This window comes from Protobothrops mucrosquamatus, unplaced genomic scaffold (assembly GCF_001527695.2).
Source record: "Protobothrops mucrosquamatus isolate PMUCROS unplaced genomic scaffold, P.Mucros_1.0 scaffold62, whole genome shotgun sequence".
NCBI classification, from domain to species: Eukaryota; Metazoa; Chordata; class Lepidosauria; order Squamata; family Viperidae; genus Protobothrops; species Protobothrops mucrosquamatus.
Genome location: NW_015386441.1, coordinates 1,227,020 through 1,254,576, shown reverse-complemented (window position 1 = coordinate 1,254,576; position 27,557 = coordinate 1,227,020). Strand labels below are relative to the sequence as shown.

Genomic DNA, 27,557 nt, shown 5'->3' with positions numbered 1-27,557 from the left:
TTCTTCATTCATTTTCATCAGCTGAAGTGGAACTATTTGTTGAGATTTTTTTCTTTAAGAACTACCAGTACCAACTGGTAGATAGAAAAATATGGGTTAGACAGCATCCCCACCAGATGGATCCGTAGCTGGCTGACCGGCCGTACTCAGCGTGTGGTCCTCAATGGAACCTCATCTACATGGAGGGAAGTGTGTAGTGGGGTGCCCCAGGGCTCTGTTCTGGGCCCAGTGCTCTTCAACATCTTCATCAACGATCTGGACGAGGGGATAGATGGGGAGCTCATCAAATTTGCAGATGACACCAAGCTGGCAGGAATAGCCAACACTCCAGAAGACAGGCTTAGGATACAGGAGGATCTGGACAGACTTGAACACTGGGCGCTATCTAACAAAATGAAATTCAATGGTGAAAAAAGTAAGGTTCTACATTTAGGCAAGAAAAACCAAATGTACAGGTATAGTATAGGAGGTACCTTGCTCAATAGTAGTAACTGTGNTAACTGTGAGAGGGATCTCGGAGTCCTAGTGGACAATCATTTAAATATGAGCCAGCAGTGTGCTGCAGCTGCCAAAAAAGCCAACACAGTGCTAGGCTGCATTAACAGAGGGATAGAATCAAGATCATGTGAAGTATTAATACCACTTTACAATGCCTTGGTAAGGCCACACTTGGAATACTGCATCCAGTTTTGGTCACCACGATGTAAAAAATATGTTGAGACTCTAGAAAGAGTACAGAGAAGAGCAACAAAGTTGATTAGGGGACTGGAGGCTAAAACATATAAGGAACGGTTGCTGGAATTGGGTATGTCTAGTTTAACGAAGAGAAGGATGAGGGGGGACATGATAGCAGTGTTCCAATATCTCGGGCTGCCACAAAGAAGAGGGAGTCAAGCTATTTTCCAAAGCGCCTGAAGGCAGGACAAGAAGCAAAGGGTGGAAACTAACCAAAGAGAGAAGCAACCTAGAACTAAGGAGAGTTAGAACAGTTAGAACAATTAACCAGTGGAACAACCTGCCTCCAGAAGCGGTGAATGCGCCAACACTGGAAGTTTTTAAGAAGAAACTGGACAGCCATTTGTCCGAAATGGTATAGGGTTTCCTGCCTGAGCAGGGGGTTGGACTAGATGACCTCCAAGGTCCCTTCCAACTTTATCATTATTATTATTATAACTTGTATTTGTTGCTGTTTTTAGACAGGAAAATAAATATGCCATAACATTGCAGTTCACAAGTGTAGAAACTTTTGTTTTTAGGGGACTCCCAGTGCAAAGATTTGGCTTCTCCTTGATCCCTTCTCAGTTTAGCCCAATATAAACTCTTGAATACGAGGAAAATTTGATAAGAATCCCTCTAGCCAACACCTGTTAATTCACTCATCAATACACTAATGCTTTTCCCTGCTTGGAGTCCATTATAACTGATGAATACCATGCTTTTATATATAAATAATTTTTCCCTGAGAAAAAGGTCTCTCCTAATTCTTTTATTTGAGGAAAAAATACTAAATGTGTGTAAAGTCTTGAAATATATATAATATTATTATTTGTTTTTAAACCAGGTTCCTTTCAGAGATGAGATGACTCAGTGTAAAAGGAAACGTGTGGTTCTGCGTAGTCCTCTGGGAAAAATTGAGATATTTGGATGTGAAACAGGAGTACATGAGATACGCCTTGAGGGAAAAGTTGAACCACAAAATGGGTAAGCCTGAATCTAATTCATTATTTTTACATATAAATATGCATGTTAAAAAACCAAGATCTTTGCTACAACTCAATGAGAAATGTTGGTTTCATTTCTTGCAAGAACTTTGCAATTTAGGTAACATTTTTATATTTCCCTTTTTTTAAAAAAAAAAATCTACAAGTTGTAAGTTGGATAGCCTAAAAATTAGAGACTAAAACATTTTTTTAAAATTAGCTACTAACTGCTGAAGGGGCTGGTACCATTTTTACTTTATCTTTATTATTTTTCAAATGACTGAAGAGATTATCTGCTGATTACTGATGGAAGCATTTTTTTTTTAAAATAAATTTTTATTGATTTTTCATTGAAGAACAAAAACATAAATCTTTTATCACAATATCAACCAAAGAAAAAAAAATCAACACCAATCAGTACATTCACGGACGTGTCCAGTGTCCCCCTCCCGCACCACCCTCTCACTTGCCTACACCTTCCTCCTCCCTATCCTACCACCACTCCTCCTTTGATGGAAGCATTTTTAATACGGCTTTAAGATGAGGTCAGGGAGAAGTGTGCTGATGTTGTCTCACAAGGTATCATGAGAAAATGAAAATTGATTCCAAAACAGCAGAAACCTTTTTATTCTCAACATGAATACAATGTTTAATACTTTTTTAAATTTTTTGCTAGTTTATGTATAACATAAAAATAGCAAATATGCATTGCTATAAAAACTTAATTTTATATTCTTTTTTTAATAGCTTTTGATACAATATAAATGAATGGACAAGTCTGAGGCTACTTTGCCAGTTTTTTTTTAATGCTTAGTTTTATTTGGGAGTTGTACTGAAATAGATATAATTTTCAGCAAACATTTTAGGCTTTAACACAGTTCATATTGTACAATACTGACATTAATCTTAAAACCAAGGGAGGTTTTTAAAAGTATTATTTCACATCATAATTTTTTTAAACATCCGTATTCAAAACAATAACATCTTGGTGGCATTAAAAGATGGTGTGCTCCTTTGTCCTGATAAATCACTTTTCTTTTCAGCAATTCAGTAGCAGACCAAGATCTACTGTGTATGTGATGCGTTTTAATGACCAAGGGATTATAAGTCTTACAATGCCTGCTCCTGATGGAATCCATGTTATTACTTTTAAATCTTCTTATCCTGTGCCATCTTCCAGAAAGTCATCTTACCCTCCCTAGCTGTTTAGAGTAGATGAAGCATTTAGAAAGCTCTCACTCCAAGTCTTCTTGTTTGTGGCACAAGGGAATCTTCAGCACTCGTGAATGAACATCAGCTAAAGTTTCCACAAGTGGAGCAAACATTGATTTTTCTCTGCAGATGTCTTTATGCACAAAATGAAAGAGGAGGGAACAGTTATCATGAGTTGTCTCATTGAGGTCACTGGAGAACTTTGTGAATTTTTCATTCACTAAAAAGAGTGGATTTTCTTTCTGCCTTTCACAATTAATAATGTCAAGAATAATACAGAAACAGTGTATTGAAATCTTAAAAACCTTCCAAAACTAAGCTCACTTATGAACTTCCACTTGATACAAATATACATACATAGAAACAAGAAAAACTGAAAGAAATAAACACTATAACTGAATGTGACCTAGAGGCATTAAATCTTTGCAAAATGAATGAAAAATGAGGTAGGATGAAATCACAAACAATACGTAAGAGTGAAGTTGACTTTACAAATTTGGATTCATACTTTGCCCAGCATTATCTCTCTACTATCTCTAGGCCTTTCTGCAGAATAGTTTAGTAATCATCTTACAGTCAAACTTAGCTAACTGTAATAGGATTAGATAAGTTTTAAGTTATTTTATGTGTCATCCAGAAACATTGGCAGGATAATAGCACACCAAATAAGTAATCCCAACTGATGAGTATTACTATTCCAAACTGATTCCATAAAATGTTTGCACACAAATATCGTCACTTGGGGGAGGGGTTGTTTGTTCATCTTCATATTGTGATAAATAGGGCTTTGTAAAACTTTGACAGAGTGATTTCTTTCAGCAATGGTTTTATCAATTCATCCCACTGAATGCTGTTGGAAAATAGCATTAACGCTATAATTTATTCACCAAATGTGACCACACTGCTGGTTATTCCTCATGTACAAATACCTTAAAAATGACGCAAATAGCTGAAGTGGATTAACCCCACCTTGACATTTCATAAGGTGGAGTGCTACCTCTCGTGTTTGCTGTAATTGTAAGGTGAAAACTAAAAGCCTTTTTAATTAGTAGATCCCTGGATTTCCTTATGTCTTATTGGAAAGATATATCTACATGTATATTGATGTTTTTGTAGCAGAAACGTTGTTGTCCCAATACATCATTTTCTTAGGCAATCAGGTTGTGTGGATTATGAAGACAATATTAATCTTTGACATTTGGTCTACCTTATTTTTGTTTCATTATATACGTGAAATAAAAAAACATAACTTAAATAGGCTAATTAGTGGGAAATGGGAAAAATATATAGCAATGCTATGCAATTTTTGACTGATTTTCTTTTACTAACTGGGTTAGGTTCAAATGCAGCTTTTGAGGGGGTAGATAGGTTGACACTGGCCTTACATATCTCAAAATGGAATTGTATATCTAAAGCATGTGTTGTAGAGAAATATTGCTTGCCCTGCCAGAAATATCTAGACATCAATCTCTATTTCTGCAGATTCAATGGATATGGCAGGAAGAGTTATTATATACTATGATCCTCCTTTTATTAAAAATAAACTGGGCTAGTTTTTCTCCTGATGGCTTTTCAGATTATAACTATGGGATTGTTTATACTTACACAGTTGCTAGATTATAAAGGTGGAGAAAAAAAACAAGTTTAATGATAGGAGTTTATTTTTTAACTCATCATAATTCCAAAAATAAAAAGAGATATCCAGATCCTTTTAAAGCATCCATTACAAAATTACTTGCGTTTTTAAGTATCTACAGATGAAAATACAATGTTATCTGTTAAATAAATTATATTTTTGTTATTTAAATCCAGAATAATCGATCATAACTCTCAAGAAATATAGACTCTTCTCCAGCATGATGAGTGTAGAATCCACCGGTGGGTAATCTCAGCCTTCCTGCATAGTTGAGACTAAGTCAAAAATCTGCCACGCCTCCATCTGGGCTGGACCTTGCCCAGTTTTTGACTTAGTCTTAGCTCAGCAGGACGCAGTTTTCTTGGCTCCTTTGAACATAGATTAGGTTAAATAGTTAGCAGTTAATTAAATTAATTATTCAGTCAATCCAAATTAAATTATTAGTCTTACTGATTAATTCGGCTCCAAATTGTATAGGTTAGCTGCCAGCCAGCTGCAGCCTCGGCTCTTGAGAACCTTGCAGGCTCCACCCTAACTGTCCTTCCTCGGACTCACAGGGAGGCCGGACGGCCTCACCGGAGCTCGTTTTCGCCGCACATCATCAGATGATGATCTGGATCGTCTAGTCTAGTTCTCATAAGCAGTAAATAAGTTATTAAATCTTTATATTCTGCTATCATTGTACACTTCAGAGTTCTTTAGGATTTTGAAGTACAATGAAGTTCCATAGGTCCAACATTTTTCTACATTTGACATAAAACAATCTAGGGCAGTAAAGTTGTTCTAGCTACTTCGGGAAGTTTCTTCCCCTTTGACTAGAAAGAACTTGGAGGAACCTTTAGTATGGCATGGTAAAATTCACAAGTTTTGCCAATGCGTAGCCTTTATGTGGCTAATGACTGACTATGCATCAGGTTTTTATAGTCAGGTTCTGTAATAATCTGTGAAGAATATTACCTTTGTTGATATTTTTCTTCAAAGAGTATTTCCTCCATTCGTGATCTCTAATGGACTTTAAAGGAAAATTCAGCTTTTTCAGAATTTTTCTAAAATTATCATAGCTTTATCTTGATTGAATGTTGCTAACATCTGTAAAGATATCACCACTGATGTTTTCACCCAAGGATGGGAAAGAACTCCCTACTTTCTGACCTAGACAAAAGGACAGCAAAAGCCAGGTCTCAAGGCTTTTATAAGGCCAGCAGGGTCAGGAAGTTTGTAGTAGATCAGGTTTAGGCAACCTTGGCTCTTTTATGACTCGTGGACTTCAACTCCCAGAATTCCTGCTGGCTCAGGAATTCTGGGAGTTGAAGTCCACGAGTCATAAAAGAGCCAAGGTTGCCTACCCCTGTAGTAGATGAACAAAATAAAAAAGACTATCTGTCTGGATCCTATCAGATATTACCCTATAATGGACAGGACCTGGGGCATGTGATTGAGCCCATTTCATGATTATGTTAACTTTTAGGCTTTGGTTGGTTTTTCTTGGCTAGTTAATATATTATTCATAATTTTATTTTGCTATTTTATATTAAATATTGTTAGTGGCCCAGAGTCATGTTTTTATCATGAGCTGCCATATAAATTGAATGAATTAATGAATAAAGCCAATATCTATTACTCTTGAGCCCAAGAAAACATAGTTGAAACTTGAGAAAACAGTTAACCTGGAAGCAGTCTGGTAGCCAAATTAAAGCACATGTGCCAAATGACAGGCACCCATAATTGTCCACACTGCTTCATTTTACACCAGCTGAAATTTCTGAATACTCTTCAAGGTCAGCCTCATGTAGATTGTACTGCAGTAGTCCAGCAGTGTTGAATCAGTAAAAGTGAGATTAATCCTAGAGAAGAAATAATTACACATTTTAGTAAAATTATCAATAAGAAAGATATTTCTTTCACAGCAAAGTTCAGAATTCTTTTTCTAGTGGTAATTTGTATTTGTAAAATATGGACTTTGAGAAAGAGTGAGAAAAATAAGATACATGCCTTTGAAATATGGATTTTGGAAGGGTTATTAATCAGTCATAGACAAATTAAAGATTGAATAGTCCCTCTAGATAATGATCAACATGGAACAATCCCATTCTTTGCGCACTGAAGGAGTAGAAAAACATACTGCACAAGGCTGAATCAAGGGAAGGGAGATGATTGGATCAGAAGTTCAGTAGAATAACCTTGAAAGCTATGGATTTATTTATTTATTTATAGATTTTTTTATCCTACCTTTATCATTTTTTATAAATAAATCTAGGCAACAAACATATCTAGTACACTTGTAGATTTTAGAAAGAGCCGGCATAGTCATACTCCACTAAGTATCAAGAATGCAGCTGTAGAGGTGGTCAACAGTATTAAGTATCTGGGGGTGCAGATAACTAACAATCTGAATTGGTTTTTCCATACATCATCCTTAGTGAAGCGAGCAAACCAGCGTCTGTATTTCCTGTGTCGGATGAGGAGAGCACATCTCTCTCCTTCTGTCCTGGCCACTTTTTACAGAGGCACGATTGAAAGCATTTTAACAAACTGCATCACTGTCTGGTTTGGGGGCAGCAGTGCCTCAGATAGAAAGTCCATACAGAGAATGGCAAGGACAGCCGAGGTATTCAGGAGGCTGCTTATAAGTGCTACGTGCTTAGACCTCAAAACATTGTTAGAGACCCTACACACCCACTTTACAGTCTGTTTCTGTTGCTTCCCTCTGGGAGGAGATTTCGAAGTATTTCTAGCAGGATTACCCAATTCTGTAATAGCTTTGTTCCCTAGGCCATCCATCTGGTAAACTCGCAAGATTCGTTTTTCTTGCCATGCACATGTATACATAACCTGAACCAGACTGTTGTTTCTCTGTGTCATATAACATATGTGGGTACTGTATATGCATAATTTATTTATTAATTTTATTAATTTAATTTATATCCCGCCCTTCTCCTTACGGACTCAAGATGTATGTATGTATGTATTTATTTTATTTCATATTTATGTAGTGTATATTGGAGGTTACCCTTTGAGAGCTGTATGCAACAAAATTTTATTTTAATATATGCCAATTAGTGTATATTCAAAGTGACAATAAAATTATTATTCTATTCTATTCCTTCTGCTCTTTTCCCTACAACAACAATCTTGTGAGGTGAGTTGGGCAGAGAGAATGACAGGCCCAAAGTCATCTTTCATGCCTAAAGTGGGATTAGAACTCACAGCTTCCTGGTTTCGGTTAGACATGGCAAACATTTCTACACAGAATCTCCAGGAATTGGGTCCAACTCAGTGTCATCTGTGTAACTAAATAATGCAATATACTTCTCCTTCAACCTACCACATACACATTTTTCACTTGGAAGATATATTACTGAAGATTAAAGGTAGAGTTTGATTATACATATTTACTTTAAAATCCCAATTCAGCAGACTCCTTTGAATAATTGTCAGTCATGTCAGATGAAGGCTATTTTGTAATATTATTCCCATTTGACTTTTCACTAAAGCTCTTAATATCTGTGATCTCTAATAGGGCTGGCATAGCTGTTAATGTATTTTGTATACAGGATTTAGGCAGAGAACCCCAAAATCCTGAAGGCAGAATGAATGGGAACCGGTCTGTTATCTTGTTTCTTTAAGTATGTGTTAACAATTTTCTGGGGGAATTTTAATATCTGGCCATCAGCTTTTTTGGAGATTAGATTTAATAGAACTTTATATCTGGTTGCTTTGAATCCATTGAAATGTTGAGCCACATCTCTTTATATTCCATTTTTACAAAGATAAAATGGCTTGATTTTACCTCTTTTATTGACTTTTCCTGAATGTTCAGATGATGTTTAGGGTTTTTTGCCTTTTATCAGATAAACTGCCTATTATTACTCACAGAGTAACCGGATTGTGCAGGGTAGCTAATTAAAGACCACTAAAAGTTTATGGTGGCTATTCTTTCACCTGAAAGTCTATTATATATTCTTTGTTTGCACTTCAAATATTTCAATACTGACATTTCAATACTAATTTACATTACTACTAACTTACTAAAAACAGAAAATTCATGGCTGAGTGTGAATTTGAATGTGGGTCCCTGGCAGCTTTTTTTGCTTTTACTTAATAAATTAAAATAGTTAAGAACGAGAACTGAAAGAGTCCAGATTTTTTAAAAAACAAATCAGTCCTTACATGTTCATTTAATTGACTTGCTAATTGATGTATTGTATGAAATGGAAGAGTTAAACATTTATAAGGGATTTGTAATTGTTCATGTGGTATTTATTTCCCTCACAGAATAGGTCTTATAAAATTTAGCTTTTTCATTAATGTATGTAAAAATATTAAAAGCTTTTGTATATTGCATTAAAAACTTATGTAGGCTGCCCTGCATTTTTCTATTTATTAAAACTTTTCAAGCAGTAAAAACATTTTACTTGTTAATGAGGGGAAGTAGGGAAATTAATGAAAGAGCTTGGATCCTCCAAGATGTCTCCTTTTAACCATGCACAACCAGCTCTCTTCCCCCCTCCCCCCATTCTATGTAGTTTAATTTCTGTGTTAGGGTTCAGTAAGCAAATGCAAATAGATGTAATGATTTGCATCAGTAGATTACGTCTCAGTTTAATATCCTCAGATATTTTGGTCAAGGCCTTTTTTCTTTGTTACATTGGCAATGTTTTCTTATAGTAAAATTGTAATTGCAATATTTATGCTCAGTGTCTCATACATATATCACTATCAAAATCCAGAGTATTGCATTACTTTGTTCACTGCACTGAATAGAAATTATCAAATCTTGAGAATTCACTTATATACCAAGATACTTGTCTTGTAACTGTGTCTTTATATTCACATAAAGATAAATTTCGTTCTTTTTAACACTTAGGTTAAGAATGCAGGGGAACTTTGGGGAGGGGTTAACCTATTTGGTGCTGTTCACCTAACATTTCAGGTGGGATTACTGGGTAGTTAAGTATCAGAAAGTGATGGTCCTCTTGATTCCTGAAATAGAGTTAAGGATCTTCTATATGATTTTAAAAGATATCTTTTTTGGCTTTCATTTATCGAAGGCAGTGGTGGCGAACCTATGGCACGAGTGCCAGAGGTGGCACTTGGAGCCGTCTCTGTGGGCACACATGCCGTTGCCCCAGCCCCACCTCCCCCCACGGCCCCCTCCACACCAGCAGCCCCCTCAGAGGAGAGTCGCCCCCAGGCACGGCCTGCCTGGAGCAGCGCAGCCAAGGACATGGCAGCAGGGCAGTGGGGACAAGACTCCGCCCTTGCGCCCCGTCACAAACAGTTGATGCTGCGGGGCATGGGTGGAGGGCGTGGCCGCCATGGCACTATTGGGCCGCCTGGGCGATCTGTGGCAGGCTGTGGAGATGGTGGGTGGCCCTGCGGGTGGGTGGAGGTGGGGCAGGGGTAGAGCGGGGATGGGGTGGTGCGGGGGTGGGGCAGTTTTTGGGCACTCGGTGTCTAAAAGATTCTCCATCACTGATCTAAGGGGTATTTGGTATTCTTAGAATCGGTCACCTAAAAAATTGCCACTACTGCAGAAGTCCCCAATCTTTGGGGCACCAGGGACCGGTTCCGTGGAGAAAGGTTTTTCTGTGGACCGGAGAGTGCATGGTTTTGTGTGCTGCCTGCATCTCATGGATGGGGCTTTGCTTGTTTGTGCGGACCGGTTGCTGGCATGCTGTGGCCCAGTACCGGTCCACGGAACAGGGATTGGGGACCCCTGCACTACTGTTTTGAAAAAACACAATTGCTTTAAAGTAATACTCAAGTCTTCTCAAACAACTTACATATTATAAGTAGTCCAGTCTGCTGTAGCAAATTGGTCTCAATGTTTATCAATAAAGACAAAGAAAGAGACAAAGTCACAGTCCCAAGTGCTCCTACTACCACTGGGTCCACTTTGGTCTCTACTCTCCACATCTTTTTTAGTTCCTTGTCTTGTCATAGCACTTCTTTTGCTTAATTTTCCTCCTATGTCTGCTGCTGCTTCAGGCATTCTCTCAGCACCTTATCTTTGGATGCTATCTTACTGATATACTGTTGGATGATCTGGGTTTTGTTCAGGACAGTGGCTTTAACACTCATATATAAAACTAGTTGGCATGCATTCATACCTTCCCCTACATATGTTTAAATCCATATTTTCATTGAATATATTCCCAGTTTAAATGAACGTGAAACATTTTAAACTGGCAAATACGTAGCAAGAAGCAAGATTTTACTTTCTAGTGATGTTTGATAATTGAAAAGAGTTTCCTGAACTGTTTTTTCTATAGCATATTTTTTAAAAAAACTTTCTAGGATTATTGAGTTGTCCTTAGCAGACATACATTCTATTGTTTAGTTCTCTATCTCTCTCTTTCATTCTTCATTTGCAGCATACTTAATTTGTTTTCTTTAGTCAATTGTTAGAATGAAGAACCCAGAGGGGAGCTTTGTTTAGAAGGGTCTTTTAAGCAAAATAAATAAATAAATAAATAAATAAATAAATAGTGTTAATTCTGAATTTAATCTCCCAATTATTTTCTGTGAATGTCAAGCCAAGAGGATTTTTTCCCCTTGTTCATGTTTCTTTTTTTACAAACTGGATAACATGTGTATCTTTGTATGTATATAAAATTCTTTTTTATCTAGCTATCAGGGTTAGTTTTCTTTTTCTTTTTGGTAATCTTACTTTCCTAGTGTAAGAAAAATAGAAGGTGGCTTCTTTTTCCCTGAGGGTGTAGAGATCTAGCAAATCATTCATCTCCAACACTACTTTGTCACTTGCTATTTACATATAATGACCTACAGCTACAAGTTTTATATCCAGACTCCTTATTAAAGTACAATGTGTGCAAAGATAGATTTTTAATTAGTAAAAATAGTAGGAGCATCAATGACAACAGTAGAAAAAGTGATTGACAGGTCTGGCAGATTTATTAGCAATAAAATCAATTGGGAAAAAATGTGGCTTGATGGCTGCCAAGTAAAGAAAGATAGCTAATTAAAAATAGTGCACAATTTATAGTTCATGACATGATGAAATATTTGGGAATTATGTGGATATCAAACCACCAACTGTGAATTTATAGCAAGAATTTTGTACTTGTAAATCTAGAAACAGAATGCGATCTAATACCACATCTACTATCTAGCCTTAAGAAAACAATATGTGTATCTGAACCAATCCAGCCCACATCAGACTACTGTAAAATATATTTTTCCACAGATTTACCACATGATAAATGAGTTCAACCTGTGAAAATTAGCATTTTTACTAGTCCAGTTATAATTTTCCGTAACATTCACTTATTCTAATTCAACAGCATTCATACATACATAGGTTATCCTACTGACATTGTTGATTGGAAAAATTTCTTACACAATCCATTTTGCACCTTTAAAATTGTCCTGGCAGCTGGGTTTATTTTCATATTTCCTTCTTTCTTCTTTGATGGTTCTCATAATTTATCAATAACATCATAGAAATACTGCATTTGAAGAAGATGTACTTCAATTGACCTGGAGCAATAATTAAAGTGTAATATGATTCACACAAAAGCAAAGTTCAATAATGAAAATATTGGTCATTAGTTGACATAAAAATTAAAAGATAAAGATATGCAGCTAATCATCTAATCTCAAGGATTTGGTGAAATAGAAAAAAAGTAGTCCTCAATTTACAGGTAGTCCTCAATTTACAACCACATATTTCTGTTGCTAAGTGAGACATTTGTTAAGTGAGTTTTGCCCCATTTAATGACCTGTCTTGCCATAGTTGTAAAGTTAGTAGCATGGTTGTTAAGTGAATCTGGCTTCCCCATTGACTTTGCTCGTCAGAAGGTGATCATATGACCCCGGGAAACACAACTGTCATAAATATGAGTCAGTGCTAAGCGTCTAAATTTTGATCATGTGACTATGGGGATGCTGCAACAGTCGTAAGTGTGAAAAGTAGTCATAAGATACTGTTTTCAGTGTTGTAACTTTGAACAGTCGCTGAATGAATTGTTGTAAGTCGAGGACTACCTGTATTTTCTTAAGGTAAGACCAATTCTATGTACCTATCTATTTATTTCCATTTAAAATTAAAAGAGGGCAATTTAAAAAAAATTGCTATACAGGTTCTCTGATGTAACTTACTTTAATTCTCATATTTATTTAAGTTCTTCTGAGTCTCTTCCAGGACTATATATGCCCCCCCCCCCCAAGTATTTCTTTGGTCCTTGGCCTGTGGCTTTTCACTTTCAGGACCATTTGCAAATAATCCTTTCTGATTAAAGAGCTGTTTACTTCAAAGGCAATTTGTTGCTCTTGAAGGAGCACAACCTTGAAAGTGGGAGGAGAAGGAAAGAATCTGAAGGACACAAATGTGTCAGAAAGAAGACAACATGAATAATGCCTTTATTTTTGGCATTGCTAAAGTGGAAATCAATTGAAACAAAGGTGCTGCTATTTTTTTTTGCTTTGTATAGTTTATTAAAATTTATTTTTTCGTCATGTCAATTCAGTTGTAGCAACTTAATGCTATGTTCTCTTTCTTAAATAGATTACAAAATGTCTGGAATTCTTGCAGTTGCATTTTTACCACATACTTTTTAAGTGTTCTTCTGGATTTGCAGAACAGCAACTGTGTGTAGGATTAATGCAACTATTCTGTAACCTTTCTGAGGCTCAGAGTATCATGGAAAAACTGTTAAACAACGATTGGAAATCGTCAAAGAGAAGTATTTTTTAGCACTCTGGATACAGAGCAAATCAGTCAGAATTTAGAGTTGTAATCTCCAAAATGTCAGCATAGGAGTTATTTAAATATAGGGTTAAATTTGTATTGACATATCTTCCGTGTTCAGATTAATTCTAATTTTAAAATTTTTGCTGCTTTGTTTTGACCTGCGATAACCATGTTCAGAGGGGATTTTAATTTATATACATGCATAATTTATATACATAAATGAACAACTAATGATCACAATGATCGCATCAAGATCATTGTCTTGTCTGCTAAGACATATTTCTCTATTAGATTTGTTTGCAGCTGCAATTCTGCTGGTCATGGTCAAATGCCATTATTTGTTGCTCCTATAGTTCTCAGTGTGCAAGAAACATTCCTCGCAACTCTTATAGTTCTTCATTTATGCATATATCCTCTGGGTTTTAAGATTTATTTCTGTGTGAAATGGAAGATGTCCTTCGATATATAAGAGCATAACTTTCAAAAATGTGTTTGCTTGTCTTTCTTGAAATAGCCTTTTCTCATAGTAAGCAAGAAGAGGCAATGATAAACTGTGAAGCTCCATATTCTAAAATGAACAACATTCTAAATGTTTATAAAATATCTCCCTCTTAGGTATAGTATAAAAAATGAAAAAAGCCATGCAAAGGTGATGAAGCAATAGAATTTGGAAATCTAAGTATTTGTCATGTGAATGAGAATGTTCAGATTTTTATTTACTCCTCAATATACATTTTAATTTTGAAGATTATAATTAAAATATATTGTAATGGTTCAGAATGTCTTGTTCATCACAAATAATAAGAATAAGGATTGCATACAAAGTCAGAATGGAGAAGACAGCTACAGACAACAATCCCATTCTGCAAAGAAGGTGAAACAGTGGACCACCTACTTAGCTGCTGCAAAATGACACAGACTGATAACAAACAATGGAATGACAAAGTAGCAGCAATTCAAACAGACAAACATTTGCCACATTACATCCCAAACTTAACAATTATTGATAAGAAAGACAAAAAAAGTCTAGATAGTGGACATTGGACCTGAAAACAGCAGAATAATAAAAAAAAGGAACTGAACAAAATCACAAATACAGATAGAGAAAATATATGCAAGAAGAAAGCAAAGATAGTATCTATAGTAAGATGCCTGGGGGGCAATCCTAAAGCAACTGGAGCAACATTTGAACATTGGCATTGAGAAAATCATCAGTCAATTGCAAAAGGCAGCTTTACATGGAACTGCTTACATTCTGCCATGATACTTTTAATATCTATCAAACAACATCTCTCTACACACATATATAACATACACAGTATTGTTCAACAGTCTTAGGCAACCATAAGACTTGTTGTTGTAGCAATAGTATAATGACTATATACAATTATATTCCTTATTAGAATACAACCAGAAAATACAGCAAATGTGTATGTAGTATTCAAAAACAGGAAAAAGCAAATGCATGATATACTCGAGCATTACATACAGTACATACAGTACACATGTTGTAATTTATTGGAAGCTTTTAATAAGACCAGCTGTTAATCACATAATTCCAGTCAAAATGCCAAAGATCACAGAATGTGACATACCTTTGTATCAGCAAGGCAACTCTCAAAGGGAAATAAATAGTACCATATGCACACACACACACACACACACACACACACAAAACCATATACATAAAAACACAGAACATAATGTTTTTTCCTTGTAACATCTTTTATTATGTTATAAATTTATGCAGTTCACAACCAGAAGTTGATCGTAGCCTTTTCCTTTCCTTTTCTTATGTTTCTCCCAAGTATTCTAGTATTTTGTATGATAGACCAAGTTTCAGTCACATTTTAATATAATACACATTATATTAATTAGCAAACTTAAAAATATGTCATAATTGTGATTGTTGATATGCTGAATCTTGTACACTCATATTATTTGATACTGTCTAGTTCCAGAAGTTGTGCAAGGTAAAATATAGGTTTTAATCTTGATCATTTAAAAAGTAATGTCCTTCATACAATCATGCTCTATAGGTTTTTTTTAAAAAAAATCTGCATTATTTCAGATGCACTTAAGTTAGGAATATGGTACATACCAACAGAAGATGTTTTCTTGCTTTGTAAATTACATGCCCATTAATTCATATCCTTTTCACATGTGTACTCGCCTGACTGCTATTTCTGGATTATGCTTTACTAATTTCAGAATGCATAAGCACCATTCAATTAATATTTTTGATTTTGGAGAATTTGACGGAAGATGGAATAGGTTCAGTTCATAAATAACTGTGAACATCCCAGATTCATGTTGCAAACCAGTCAGTTGAGCGATTCAGTATCATTTCTGGGTATTTTCTGAGTAAGCTCAGATATTTCTTATAGGTATCTTTATTCACTAGTAATAATCTTTTGCTATCATCACCCTTGAGGAAGAATGATTTAAATTCCCAGGACATAGGATAGAAGTGCATGAAGACAGGTTGTTAAATCTGCAGCATTTACCAAAATGCGAAAGTTCTTAATTTTGCTGGATTATCTAACCATCCTTGTTAAAATGTCTCCTTTAAGATTAATATGAGTTAGAGGTTGTTTTTGAAATATATACTTGTAATAAAAGTCTTCCAACAATTAATAAAAATTAAAATGCTTTTCCAGACATGGGGATTAACCATTTCATTAGCACATCTAAATTTTGAAAATTATTACATGAGTCCAGTTCTAAACATTAAAAAGTAAGGAAGATAGCCTAATTTGTCTTTTAAAAGGACACTGTGTTTTGGTATAATGCTTGTTCGATTGAAATGGACAGATTCAAGCCCTATTTCTTGGATAGCCTGCATCGAGGTCTGATGTGCTCTAAGATTTACTGTGCATTGCCTTAGCCATCATTCCCATAAGTATTAATTTTAACTCTACTAATAAGAAACTGAACAAAAGTGGAATTATGAGTTCAGTAGTATTCCATGAAAGGTCAGTTGTTAAAAAGGCAAAGTGTGACATTCTATGAAAAAGGTGCCTTCATTAATCATCCTGATAGAAGATCATAGGATAGTCTTGACCAATACCAGTGAACCTTACAATATAATGTTTCACAAAGCACTCTCAAATCCTTTGTATTATAATACACACATACATACCATGTTTTTACTATCAAGCTTTGCTTTTCCAAAGTTACTAGTTCTACATTGTAATAAGTAAACAATACAAATTGCAAAGTCTGCAATAGTTGTGATTATTTTTCCTTAATGTCATAATTTTGCATAATGGCTGATGTGCTACATTGACTAGGTCCATGGATTGCTTAACATAAGTGATTGCACTTGTTTATGATTATAAACTTCTTCCCCTAGAAATACTATATGAAATGCATGTAAATGATTAGTTTAAGATTTCTACTTCATTAGCCACATTATACACATTAGAGTCATTGTCTAAGAGTTAGTAATATTTGTAATGAACTGTATAATATGTGCCTTTTAACAAATTTGAAAACAGATGGAATATTTTTGCAGCAGTTTATCATGGAAAATGGACCCTAGCAAAATACTTTAGCAGTGTTTTCAAAGATACTGTAACTTGTTGTGGAGTCCATAATGGTCAAAAAAGAAATCATTAATACATTGTATCATCTAGTATCTGTTCAAATGAAACAAAAACTGCTCTAAATGGTAGTCTGTTGCTACTGGAGAAGTGTATTCTTTTCTTTTTATAGCAGATAGTCTGATTCCAGATAATTTCTGATGACCACAAACATCCTAGTTAAGGGATTTATAATTAAAAAAAATCAAAATTTAGTTGTCTGTGATTGTAGTTGCAAACATCCCACAGCTATTTGATAATTTTGGAAAGTGGGGAATGTTTCTAAAGCTAAGCATTTAACAAGAGGCTTCCAATGACCTATCACACATGTAACTCACAAATCATTGTGCTATAAATCTTCTTCCTTACTATTGTTGGCTTTTGTCAGTATATTGTGCCCTGGATACAACAAAGTCTTTTCATTTCAATACTTTAAAATATAATAATAATAATAATAATAATAATAATAATAATAATAATAATAATAATAATAATAATAATAATAATAAGTGAATTATTTATCCCATTAAGATTCTTTGGTAATTTCAGAAAAAAAGGATAATCATCAAAATGTTTTCATCTTTAAATCAAATGCTTTAGAAAAGCTGTATGTCCTCAACCAATGCCTACCAATTCCAATAGGGCAGTGGTGGCGAACCTATGGCACGGGTGCCAGAAGCGGCACTCAGAGCCCTCTATGTGGGCACGCACGTCGTTGCCCCAGTCCTAGGCCTTCAGCTGGGTTTTATAAAACCTTCTTGCTTTAGGCTTCCACCACCGTGTGCAAAAAAAAAAAAAGGTTCAATCAATCAGTCAATTTCAACTTCTCGCGGGGAAAAAAAGATCTTGCAAAGTTGGAATTGATTGATTGAACTTTTTAGTCCCACCCAGTCTGCTGTTACCACCGCAGCCACGCCCATCCAATGGTCCACCCCCCAATTGGCCACACCCAGCCAATGGGCCACACTCACCCGGCACCCGATGATGCATAAGTGGGTTTTGAGTTGCAGTTTGGGCACTCGGTCTCTAAAAGGTTCGCCATCACTGCAATAGGGTATCAGCAGTATTTTTTATATCTTAAGCATGACCACGTTTTACACAATTAAGGGATATAATTGCAGAGGGTATGATACATAATATATCCTAGCATCATTGAATTCATAGCACCCTCTTAAATGTCTAATATACATATGAATTCTAGAAGGGTCAAACTTGCTCATTTTTCATAGAGATGGAATAGAAAAAAATCCTCTAATAGACATATTTGGCTGAACATTTTATCATTCTGTAATTGGACCATTCAAAAATACTGACTCTTTTGTTTTTGTTTTAAATTGAGATCTGCCCCTGCTCTTTTGGCCTTCCAAAAGGGTCTCAGAACCTAACTCTGATGACTGGCTTCAGCCCCTGATGGGAGCTGGAGGTGGCTAGTGATCCCACCTCCATCCCATGCATATACTGGTTCCTGGTTTTATCTAAACCTTGTTAATTTTAATATTTTTAATGTTTCTGTGTTCTACCTTTGATTGTGTTATAAGCCACCCAGTCGCTTCAGTAGTGATATGGGCAGCATATAAATTTAATTAATAAATAAATTATAAATAATCAAATCCATTGTTCATACTAGTTTGGAATTGAACTCGTCTTAAGAGCTTAAGCTTGTAGAAGTATGTCTTATATTAATAGAATATATACAAATACAGGACATCCAGAGAAGAGCAACAAAGATGAAGGCTAAAACGTTTGAAGAATTGGGTATGTCTAGTTTAATGAAAAGAAGGACTAGGGCTGACATAATAGCAGTGCTCTAATGTCTAAGGGGCTGCCACAAAGAAGAGGGAGTCAACCTATACTCCAAAGCGCCTGAAGGCAGGACAAGAAGCAATGGATGGATACTAATCAAGGAGAGAACCAACCTAGAACTAAGAAGAAATTTTCTGACAGAACAATTAATCAGTGGAACAACTTGCCTCCAGAAATTTTTAAGAAGAGATTGGACAACCATTTGTCTGAAATGATATAGGCCTTTCTCCTTGAGCAGGTGATTGGACTAGAAAACCTCCAAGGTCCCTTCCAATTCTGTTGTTCTATTATTCCAGTTCATTTCTAGTTCATATTGAATAATACTAATAAGGCACAGGGACATGTTAATATGGAAATAGTGTATTTTTATGGAGGTATTGTTAAATTCACATGTTACATTACTATAGCTTTTCAACGCAGTGACTATGAATCAGTATTTTAACATCTGAGTTTGCACATTTTGTCTGAATCTTCAGAAAATTCCTTTTAACAGGAACAGTGTTATGTATAATAAGTCATCATGATACCAGAATAACAAATGATACATTATGAACTTCATGAAAATATCATTATGACATGAAAATGGCAGAATGGCATGAAGTAAGATAAGTCGTGCAATGGCATGATATCTAATGCAAATCTCTAAATTGCATTATTTTTGGCCTCTCTGCCTATCTATGGACCCTTCAAATGAGAGGCTAGGGATTTGCTGGCTACCAGTAGATATTCATTACTTGCTCTATTGATTATTGATTAATTTCAGGTAAACTTCATTCTTAGATTCTGAATTGCATTTGAAGATATCTGCTTTGTGTTTGTGTGTATATGTATGTATTAATATGTGTGCTATTAAAGAAAATATTATAAATTAATCAGTGAGCCAGAACTTTGAATAGACATTTGTAAAGCAAATTTTTGATGCACTGATCCCAGAAATTACATTTTGAGGGTTTGACTTCAGTTTTCTAATGATTGAATGATGTGTCATCAAGTTGACATCACATTGGTAGACTTTTTCCATGACGATCTATTCTCTAATCTGGACTTTCAGGTCTTCCAATGGTGTACACATCACCACTTTAAGTGAGTCCATCCACTTTGCTGCTGGTCATTCTCTTCCCTTCTACCTTTCCCAACATTACGGTCTTCTCTAGAGAGCTAGGTCTTCACATAGTGCGTTTGAAGTAAGATAATTTTAGCCTGCTCATTTGTACCTCGAGTGAGAGTGGTTAATTTGTTCAATAATCTATTTGTTTTTTGGATATCCATAGCATTTTCAGGAGTCTTTTCCAACACTAGTGTTCAAAAACATCAATACTCTTCATTTCTTGCTTCTTTAAAGCTCAACTTTCACTTCCATAGTATTATACTGAATACTACGGTTGCACAATTTTGAACTTTGTAGGTAGAGACACATCACATAACTGTTCTCATTAGTTTGGGTGTGTGTGTATATACTGTATATGTGTGTATTCACTTTCATTTTATTTATTAAAATGCAGTTCATTTGCATTTTTGACTTAGAATAGCGTAATCAGCATACTACACATTACTTCTTCCTCCAATTTCAAAACTATGGTTATCTTTCACGTTATTATACTGCATACTTCATAATGACTGTTACTAATTTATTTATTTAGGCCAATCAGAAATATGCAGAACCACCAAGTAAATTGTATCTCCAGTTGTACATTAAGATTTCTACCTTAAGAAAATACTTAGCAATTCTTTTCTTCAACTGAATTCTGTCATAATCTGTAATTCAATTTAAATAAATAAAAACCCATTTATTTAAAGCAATAGTAAAAAGCCGGTATTGTTCCACATGTTGCTGAAATGTTTGTGCCAATAGCCACTCTTGAAAATTTTGAATAGCGCATCTGCAAATCCACTAGCTAATTTCTGAATCAGATTGTACAGAATAGCTTCATATAATAATATTTTGCCAAGTAAATGAAGTTAATTTGTTCTGTGGGATTTCATATGCTGAGTTTCCTACCCTGAAATTCTGGTACAGCAAGGACACGGTGGGGGGAATCTTATCGTAGATGCTTTTGTTTCAATGTTACATGTGTTCATAGTTTTCTTTGCTGATTTGCATTGGTAGGAAAGATGGTATGCTTATGAGGAATATGTTTAAGTACAAAAGTGAATTCCTGAAGCTGACCACATTTTGTAAGGGTAGATCCAGAGGTGGCAACATTTTAAGGCAGGCAAATATAGATTGCTACTGAACAAATAAAAAGGAAAATACAACAGTCTAGATTCGGTATGCTTGTGGTAATAAAAGCAGTAGTATAGATTTACTGGTGTAGAAGTTTTAACTGTAATACTGTGGAATGGTAGGTTATTTTGTGTTCAAGAGCTACATTTATCACAAAAATGATGATATACAAATCACTTCCATATCACAAAATGTTCTTGGTCAAAATTGGCTTGAGGCAAGTGATATCTTCGAGTAAACAGTATATGAAGACCATATCTTAAAATGATAGATCACCTAATTTTGTTCTGACAGAGGTTTTTGCCGCAACAAACATCTGTCACTGAAATACCAATTCAGAGATACGGAAGCCAAATTGTAGAGGTTTTCTAGTATTTGTCATTTCTTTAGTTAAGAACACTACTCATAGTTTTATACTAACATTGAACAGTTTGCCATTTAAAAAAATAATGTTTAAGTAAATGCTTCTTTTGATACTAATTAACCCACTTTTTAAAATTAAACTTAGTTCTGTTCCATTCTTTACACAGGTTTGTTTTTAATGCACATGGAGCCAGAAACACACAATTGCTTTCTTTCTTTTTAACACTATAAATTCTATGATCAGTATATGGAGTAAGATTATACTTTTGTGCGTGAGCTAATTACCTTTAGGAATACTTTTTGTCAAACAAAATAAAGTGCACTTTGCATTGTATATTTTTTTTTGGGGGGGGGCTTGCATGAGTCAGATTGTACTTTAAAAAAATGCATGTTGTCTTTGAGTTTTCCCTTTTGTTGACTGCTAACAAAGCTGAGATGATGACACTTCATTTTCTACATAGAGGAAGGAACAATATGATTTGTTGCTGCCTTCTGAACCTAGAAGTTTTCTAGAATTGTTTATAAAATATAATTTAAATTATGATAGTTGTCAATGCAGCTGAGAAAAACTTGCCTAAATGGCGAAATGTAATGACTGACACTTATCAATGAGTTAATACTTTGACTAAAGTTTAAATAAATTTCATGTTAAGATTAATTAGGTATAGATATTTACAAATAAATTTAGAAAGCATAATATATAATACGATAGGCTATTTTTAAACATATAGTATGCATTTGGTATTTATCACAAAATAATACAGTACTATATTTATAATGAACTGCTAGTTGTTATATCTAGTTAATGTTTTTTAATACAAAACTTGCATTAAATAAGAACTCTGGATGTTGAGGCACAAAGAAAGATTATAGGTCGTATTTTTAATTTTCAAAATCTAATAGAAAACCTCTAAGAAGTAAAATCATGCAAATCTCACTCATGATAATATTTAAGATGGGGATGCATTTGGAAATATGCAATAGAATATACTGTTGTCATTTATTACATTATTAATAATTCCAGGGATATAGAATTATATATTTTAGTTTTTATCTGTTCCTACCTTTTCTGATGGGTTAAACTACTATGATTATTTGTGTATATTTTCACTCATTGAAGGAAAGTATTCTTATATAATACAGAGGTAGAAAACTAGGGCCTTCCAGCTCATGTGCCTGAAATACAATTCACAACCTCAAGTCAGCATATTCATTTTTAAGAAAGTAAAATGTATAGTTCATAAATACCTTGATAGTCACAGATTCCCTCTCCAGCAATTGATATATAGATTTTTTTTCTGAAGGTCAGCTAGGCATTCCTGTTGTAGAAGGAAAATACAAAGGTGGACAAAAATAGAATGCTTACAAAATTGTAATAATGGATGTCTATGGAGATGTAATAATGGATCAAAAAAGCTAAGTTGCTTTCTAAGTTTTCAAGAGTGTATTTTTCATCCATGAGATATAATCTGATATACCAGCTGTTCTTTTCCATTATAGTTTGTTTTGTGCTATTATCTTATTCTCTCTCTTTATATATAATAATTGCTGCACTTTTCCTCTAAATCAGACATGTCAAACACAAGGCCTGGGGGCCAGATGCAGCCCGCGTAGTGGTTTCATGTGGCCCGTGAAGCCATCCTGGAAACAGTGAGGGAACGGCCCCTGCTGCCTTGGCCCTGGCCCAGGCCGGCCGGGAGCCAATGTACAATTTTGTGGCGGCCATCTATGCTGTAACGCATTGAGTCTTAGCTCCACAAAGTTGTCTGGAAACAGCGAGGAACCAGCCCCTGCTGCATCGGCCCCACCCCTCTGGGTGCATGCTGGGGAGGTATCACCATTTGTGAGGAATGAAGAAATGCACCATCGCCTGGTTCATCCTCTTGGTGCTATGAGGAAAGCACCCTGCTACCTGCCGAAACCGGGCAGGCTGGGGGCTGGGCAGCATTGACTCTCACGCTGCTCATGGCATCCCCTCCCCCAGAGCCCACCAAGCCAGATATGTGAAGTAGGTGAGGGCCATGTGCTGGCCACTTCCAGGCGATTGTGCATTTCTTCATTCCTCACGAAGGTGACACCTCCCCAGCTGCGTTTCTTGCCTGTTTTTCTCCCTCCCTCATCTCAAATATTTTCCCACCACTCTGTATTTAGCAAAGAAAGAAGGAGAGGGAGGGTCTGAGGGAAGTCCTGCCCTGCTGCCCTTTCACCATCCCCTTGCCCCCTCCTCCTGGCCTATCCTGGGGGTCTCCCACCCTATTGCTAAGGAAGCTTTGGATACAAAGCCGGGTTTCCTCCCATGGAGAGGGAATGGGCCTCCCTCTGACTTTGCCCTCGTACCCATCATGAGCAACCTGGGTAAGGAGAGCAAGCACAGCAGCAGCAACCTTGAGGAGGAAGTAAGTGCAGCTGGGCGCCCCCTTGGGGAAGTGGGGCTGGGCTTGGTGCGGCAGGTGCTTGAAGGCCAGGCTGGACATTTGACCTCTGCTGTCCAGGCTCCCAGCAGCCCGCACCACCATCCAGCCCCCCCCACATGGCCTGAGAGGAACAGTGAGGCTCCTCCAGTGGACCATGCCTTGGCATTTGCCCTGGTCCCACCCCCTTCTGCCAGAGACCCTCAGATCTGTCCCACTCCTGCCCAGGCCCCCACAGGCACCCTTGACGTGAATGATGTAGAGTTTGCCACGCCCACCCAGTAGGCCACACCCACTCCATTCGCACCCACACAGTAGGCTGCACCCACCCTGGCCACACCCACCCGACCCTCCGAGGGCAACCGCAATGCTGATGCAGCCCTCAATGAAATTGAGTTTGACACCCCAGCTCTAAATAGTTATGCAAGGATATAAATGAGGGGTTATTTTCAATCTGCTATGTTGACTGGGAATTCTGGGGATATGCAGCCTTAGGACAGCTGAAGGTCATCAAAATGAGAAGACTCGTGTATTTAAAAAAAGAATATGAAGTGCAGTAGTAAAATACCAACAATAGTATTATATAAGAGGAAGCATGTAAGCTGCTTGTAATAGAAGAAAAATGCAGGTATGCAATGTATGAGTTAAACGAAAGTTGGTGGAGAAAATGTTCCCGGATCCAATAGGTTAGATGGATAAGCTATCTGTGGAATTTGATGGGATGACACTTATGATATCTATAAGTGTGAAATTTGCATATAAGTAGCTTATGGTAAGATTTGTAAAGGCAGCCTATGGCAGGGATCCCTAACCCCCGGTCCGTGGACCGGCACTGGGCCACAGCATGCCAGCAACTGGGCCATGCAAACAAGCAAAGCCCCATCCGCAGGATGCAGGCAGCACGCAAAGTCACGCCCCTTCCTTGGAACTGATCCCTGGTGTGCAAAAGGTTGGGGCCACTGGCCTAAGGACTTATCTTCATGGGATAGATAAAGAAGTTATTCAAGAAATATGATGCTGTTGTAAGATCATGGATTTACATGACAAATGGTTTATATGTCTTTATGTATATAGTTGTTTGAAAGATAAGGTATGATATAGGATTTGCTTTGAATATGTGAGGTGCAATTCAAGGGGTAGTTCCAAGTACATTACATAATTAATTCTTTTACTCAGTATACCATATCTTTTATAAACATTATTACATAAAATTTACTCAGAATTTAGTCCAATTATGAAACATTTCTACTAATGCTAATTGCAAACTTCCTGCTTAGTTATCTATTCCTATTATTGCATAAATGGTGAATGGTTTTTAGTTTCTCTTTGAACAATATTATCATATGACTTTTTTCCTGCTGTCATGAGTAAAAACTTTGTTCATTTCCTTCCATACTTTTCTGTGCTACTGTATGTATTAATCCTGCTCTAAATTCCTTGGAAGCAATTTCAGATGTCTTCTGCAAATGAGCAATTCTCTTCTGAGAGATAAATTGAGATTTTTGATTCTCCAGAGTAAAGGGAAGAATGGAAAATGTTTTTTAAAAAAACGTTACCATCAATTTTGTAAGTCTGGATCTATCAACATTTGGCTTTAAGACAAAACATCAAAACCCACTTGTTCAATAAGCATTCTAACTTACGATGGGGCTGAATGAGTGGTAGATACACCTGGACCTCGTACTTCAGCTGGCAAAGTATTCCCACTATCACATGATTACAGTCTAGGTACTGGATGCTCCCACTTGCAATTAAAATGTAGCAGCAACCCATAGCAATGTGATCACAATTTGTGACATTCCCTGCTGGCTTTCCAGAAGCAAATTTCATTGGGAAGTTGGCAGGAAGTTGGAAGTTGTGGTTCAATAGGGGCCTTGTTTATTGTTAGCAACAAGGACCAGCAGAGCTGTTATTGCTGAGCAACACATCACTTAACAATGGAGTACCCAGTTTCAATTACCATTGATGATTACAATCATTACTGCAACTGAGGACTACCTGTAATTATACCCAAATTTGGATTCATTGGAAGTTGCTAATTACTGCAGTTCTTTGCAATTGTTCTTTTACTATAAGAGGAAGGGGGGGAAAGCTACTTAAGTTATTAATTCATCTCCTCATTCAGCTGTCTCCCTGGCAATTTATCCTAGTTCTTACTACTTTCATATTGAGTTTTATCTTGATGTGTGGGTAACATGACTCACCATTAGGTTTTATTACACTTAAACCTAGGAATAGCCTGTCAAAAGAAAAGTCTTCATCCTGGTTCATCCAAGCCAGGGATAAATAAACAACATGGTGACTGCTTTGGGAAGAAGGTTGCAGTTTATTGAAGAGGCAGAAAGATGGTTCTTGCAGGAAAGACCAGAGAAAAGAAGGGCCGAGCACATGGGTAGTAGGTTTTTATACCCTCTCTAGCCTTTTGTTTGGAATAGTTTCCTGTTCCTGTGGCATGAACTTTGAGGATATTTCCTGTGTCACATATTCTGACCTGAGCTTAGGTGTGCCTCTCTGGTAGATGGGTTAGTCCTATTATCATATCCTGCTTCCCTGGTGATGGGGCTAATGGCTCCTAGAGTTTGGGTGGGGTATGCAGATTTTAGGTCTTTGTCTTCTTGAGCTTCTGGCTCCAACTTTCCTGATGTTTTACATTTGCATTTGTACAGGGCTGGCTCTTGCTTGGGACAGAGAGACTTGGGGGCAGGGTTGGTTTCTGCTTTTAAAAATTCTTTTGAGGAAATATATTTTTCTGCCCTTTTAATATTTCCTTCTCTGGGGAGCTGACTTCCCACAAGCCTAAGATGTATTATTTATTTTATGATCTCTCTCTCTCTCTCTCTCTCTCTCTCACTCTCTCTCTCTCTCTCTCTCTCTCTCTCTCTCTCTCTCTCTCTCTCTCTCTCTCTCTCTCTCTCTCTCTCTCTCTCTCTCTCCCTCCCTCCCTCCCTCCCTCCCTCTACCTCTCCCTCTCTCCCTCTCCCTCTCTCTCTCTCTCATACACACACACACATACTGTATCTATCTCTCGATCGATCAATCAATTTTTAATTCCGAATTTCCAGCTTAATTGTTCTTACTAAAAATGATTAGAATACCAATATATATATGAAACTAACTAACATTAGCTATATTATACTAAACTGTTATAGATTGTGTTTTGGTAATATCAGTGATAGTTGGGTTTAAGTGCTCCATTTGTCATTCTTTATTGACTTTCAGTGTACTGACATACATTAATCTGAGCATACAGCTTTCCTAAAATCAGACACATTTTTAGGACAGAGATTCCTCACTATTTACCCATGTATATGCAATATTCTCTATTGTTGATATCTCTGGGTGATTTGTGCTTGAGAAAGTACAATTGTATTAGAACTTTAAAATAATAAATCTGTCTCATTGTTGTTGACACACACTGTATTGTGGTTGGTGGACTCACTGGGGACAGAAAATCTAAATTAGATCATGGTTAATTATAACAGTTTCCACTCAAAAAGCGTATTTGAAAGATTATACAGTCTGGAATGTAGCCTTTGACATAAAACAGATTCTTTGAATTAAAAGGATAACCCTTTGATTTCATGCACCAAATCTTATATATTTATAATTTTATTTTAATTCAGGTTTTTTAAAAAACTAGTTCATATATATATATATATATATATATATATATATATGTAGGTCTTTGGTCACTCGGGTTCTCTCCCGCGTAAAATTAGAAGTGTCCTGGCGACGTTTCGACGAAGTCACATTCGTCATCTTCAGGCTGGTGTCTTCAGCTTCGTGCTTCTGGGAGTAGTGTGTGTGATCGCTGCTGTTTCTTCCTTTTAACTGCCAGTGGGGTTTGAGCTGATTGGGTGGGAGCTTGGCTGTGTTCTGATTGGGTGGAGGTGTGTTCTGATTGGTTA

The 27,557-nt window shown here is 36.4% G+C and overlaps 1 protein-coding gene across 2 annotated transcripts in view; it reads left to right on the top strand.

Annotated features, from left to right (window-relative positions):
- The first annotated feature begins 1,567 nt into the window (after window positions 1-1,567).
- MGMT (O-6-methylguanine-DNA methyltransferase) overlaps window positions 1,568-27,557 on the top strand; it is a 190,532-nt gene continuing 164,542 nt past the window's right edge. For both annotated transcript variants that reach the window (XM_015812029.1, XM_015812030.1), the window contains exon 1: window positions 1,568-1,701. In XM_015812029.1, coding sequence (XP_015667515.1) covers window positions 1,580-1,701 — 122 coding nt within the window. In that variant the 5' untranslated portion in view covers window positions 1,568-1,579. The remainder of the gene's footprint in view (window positions 1,702-27,557) is intronic.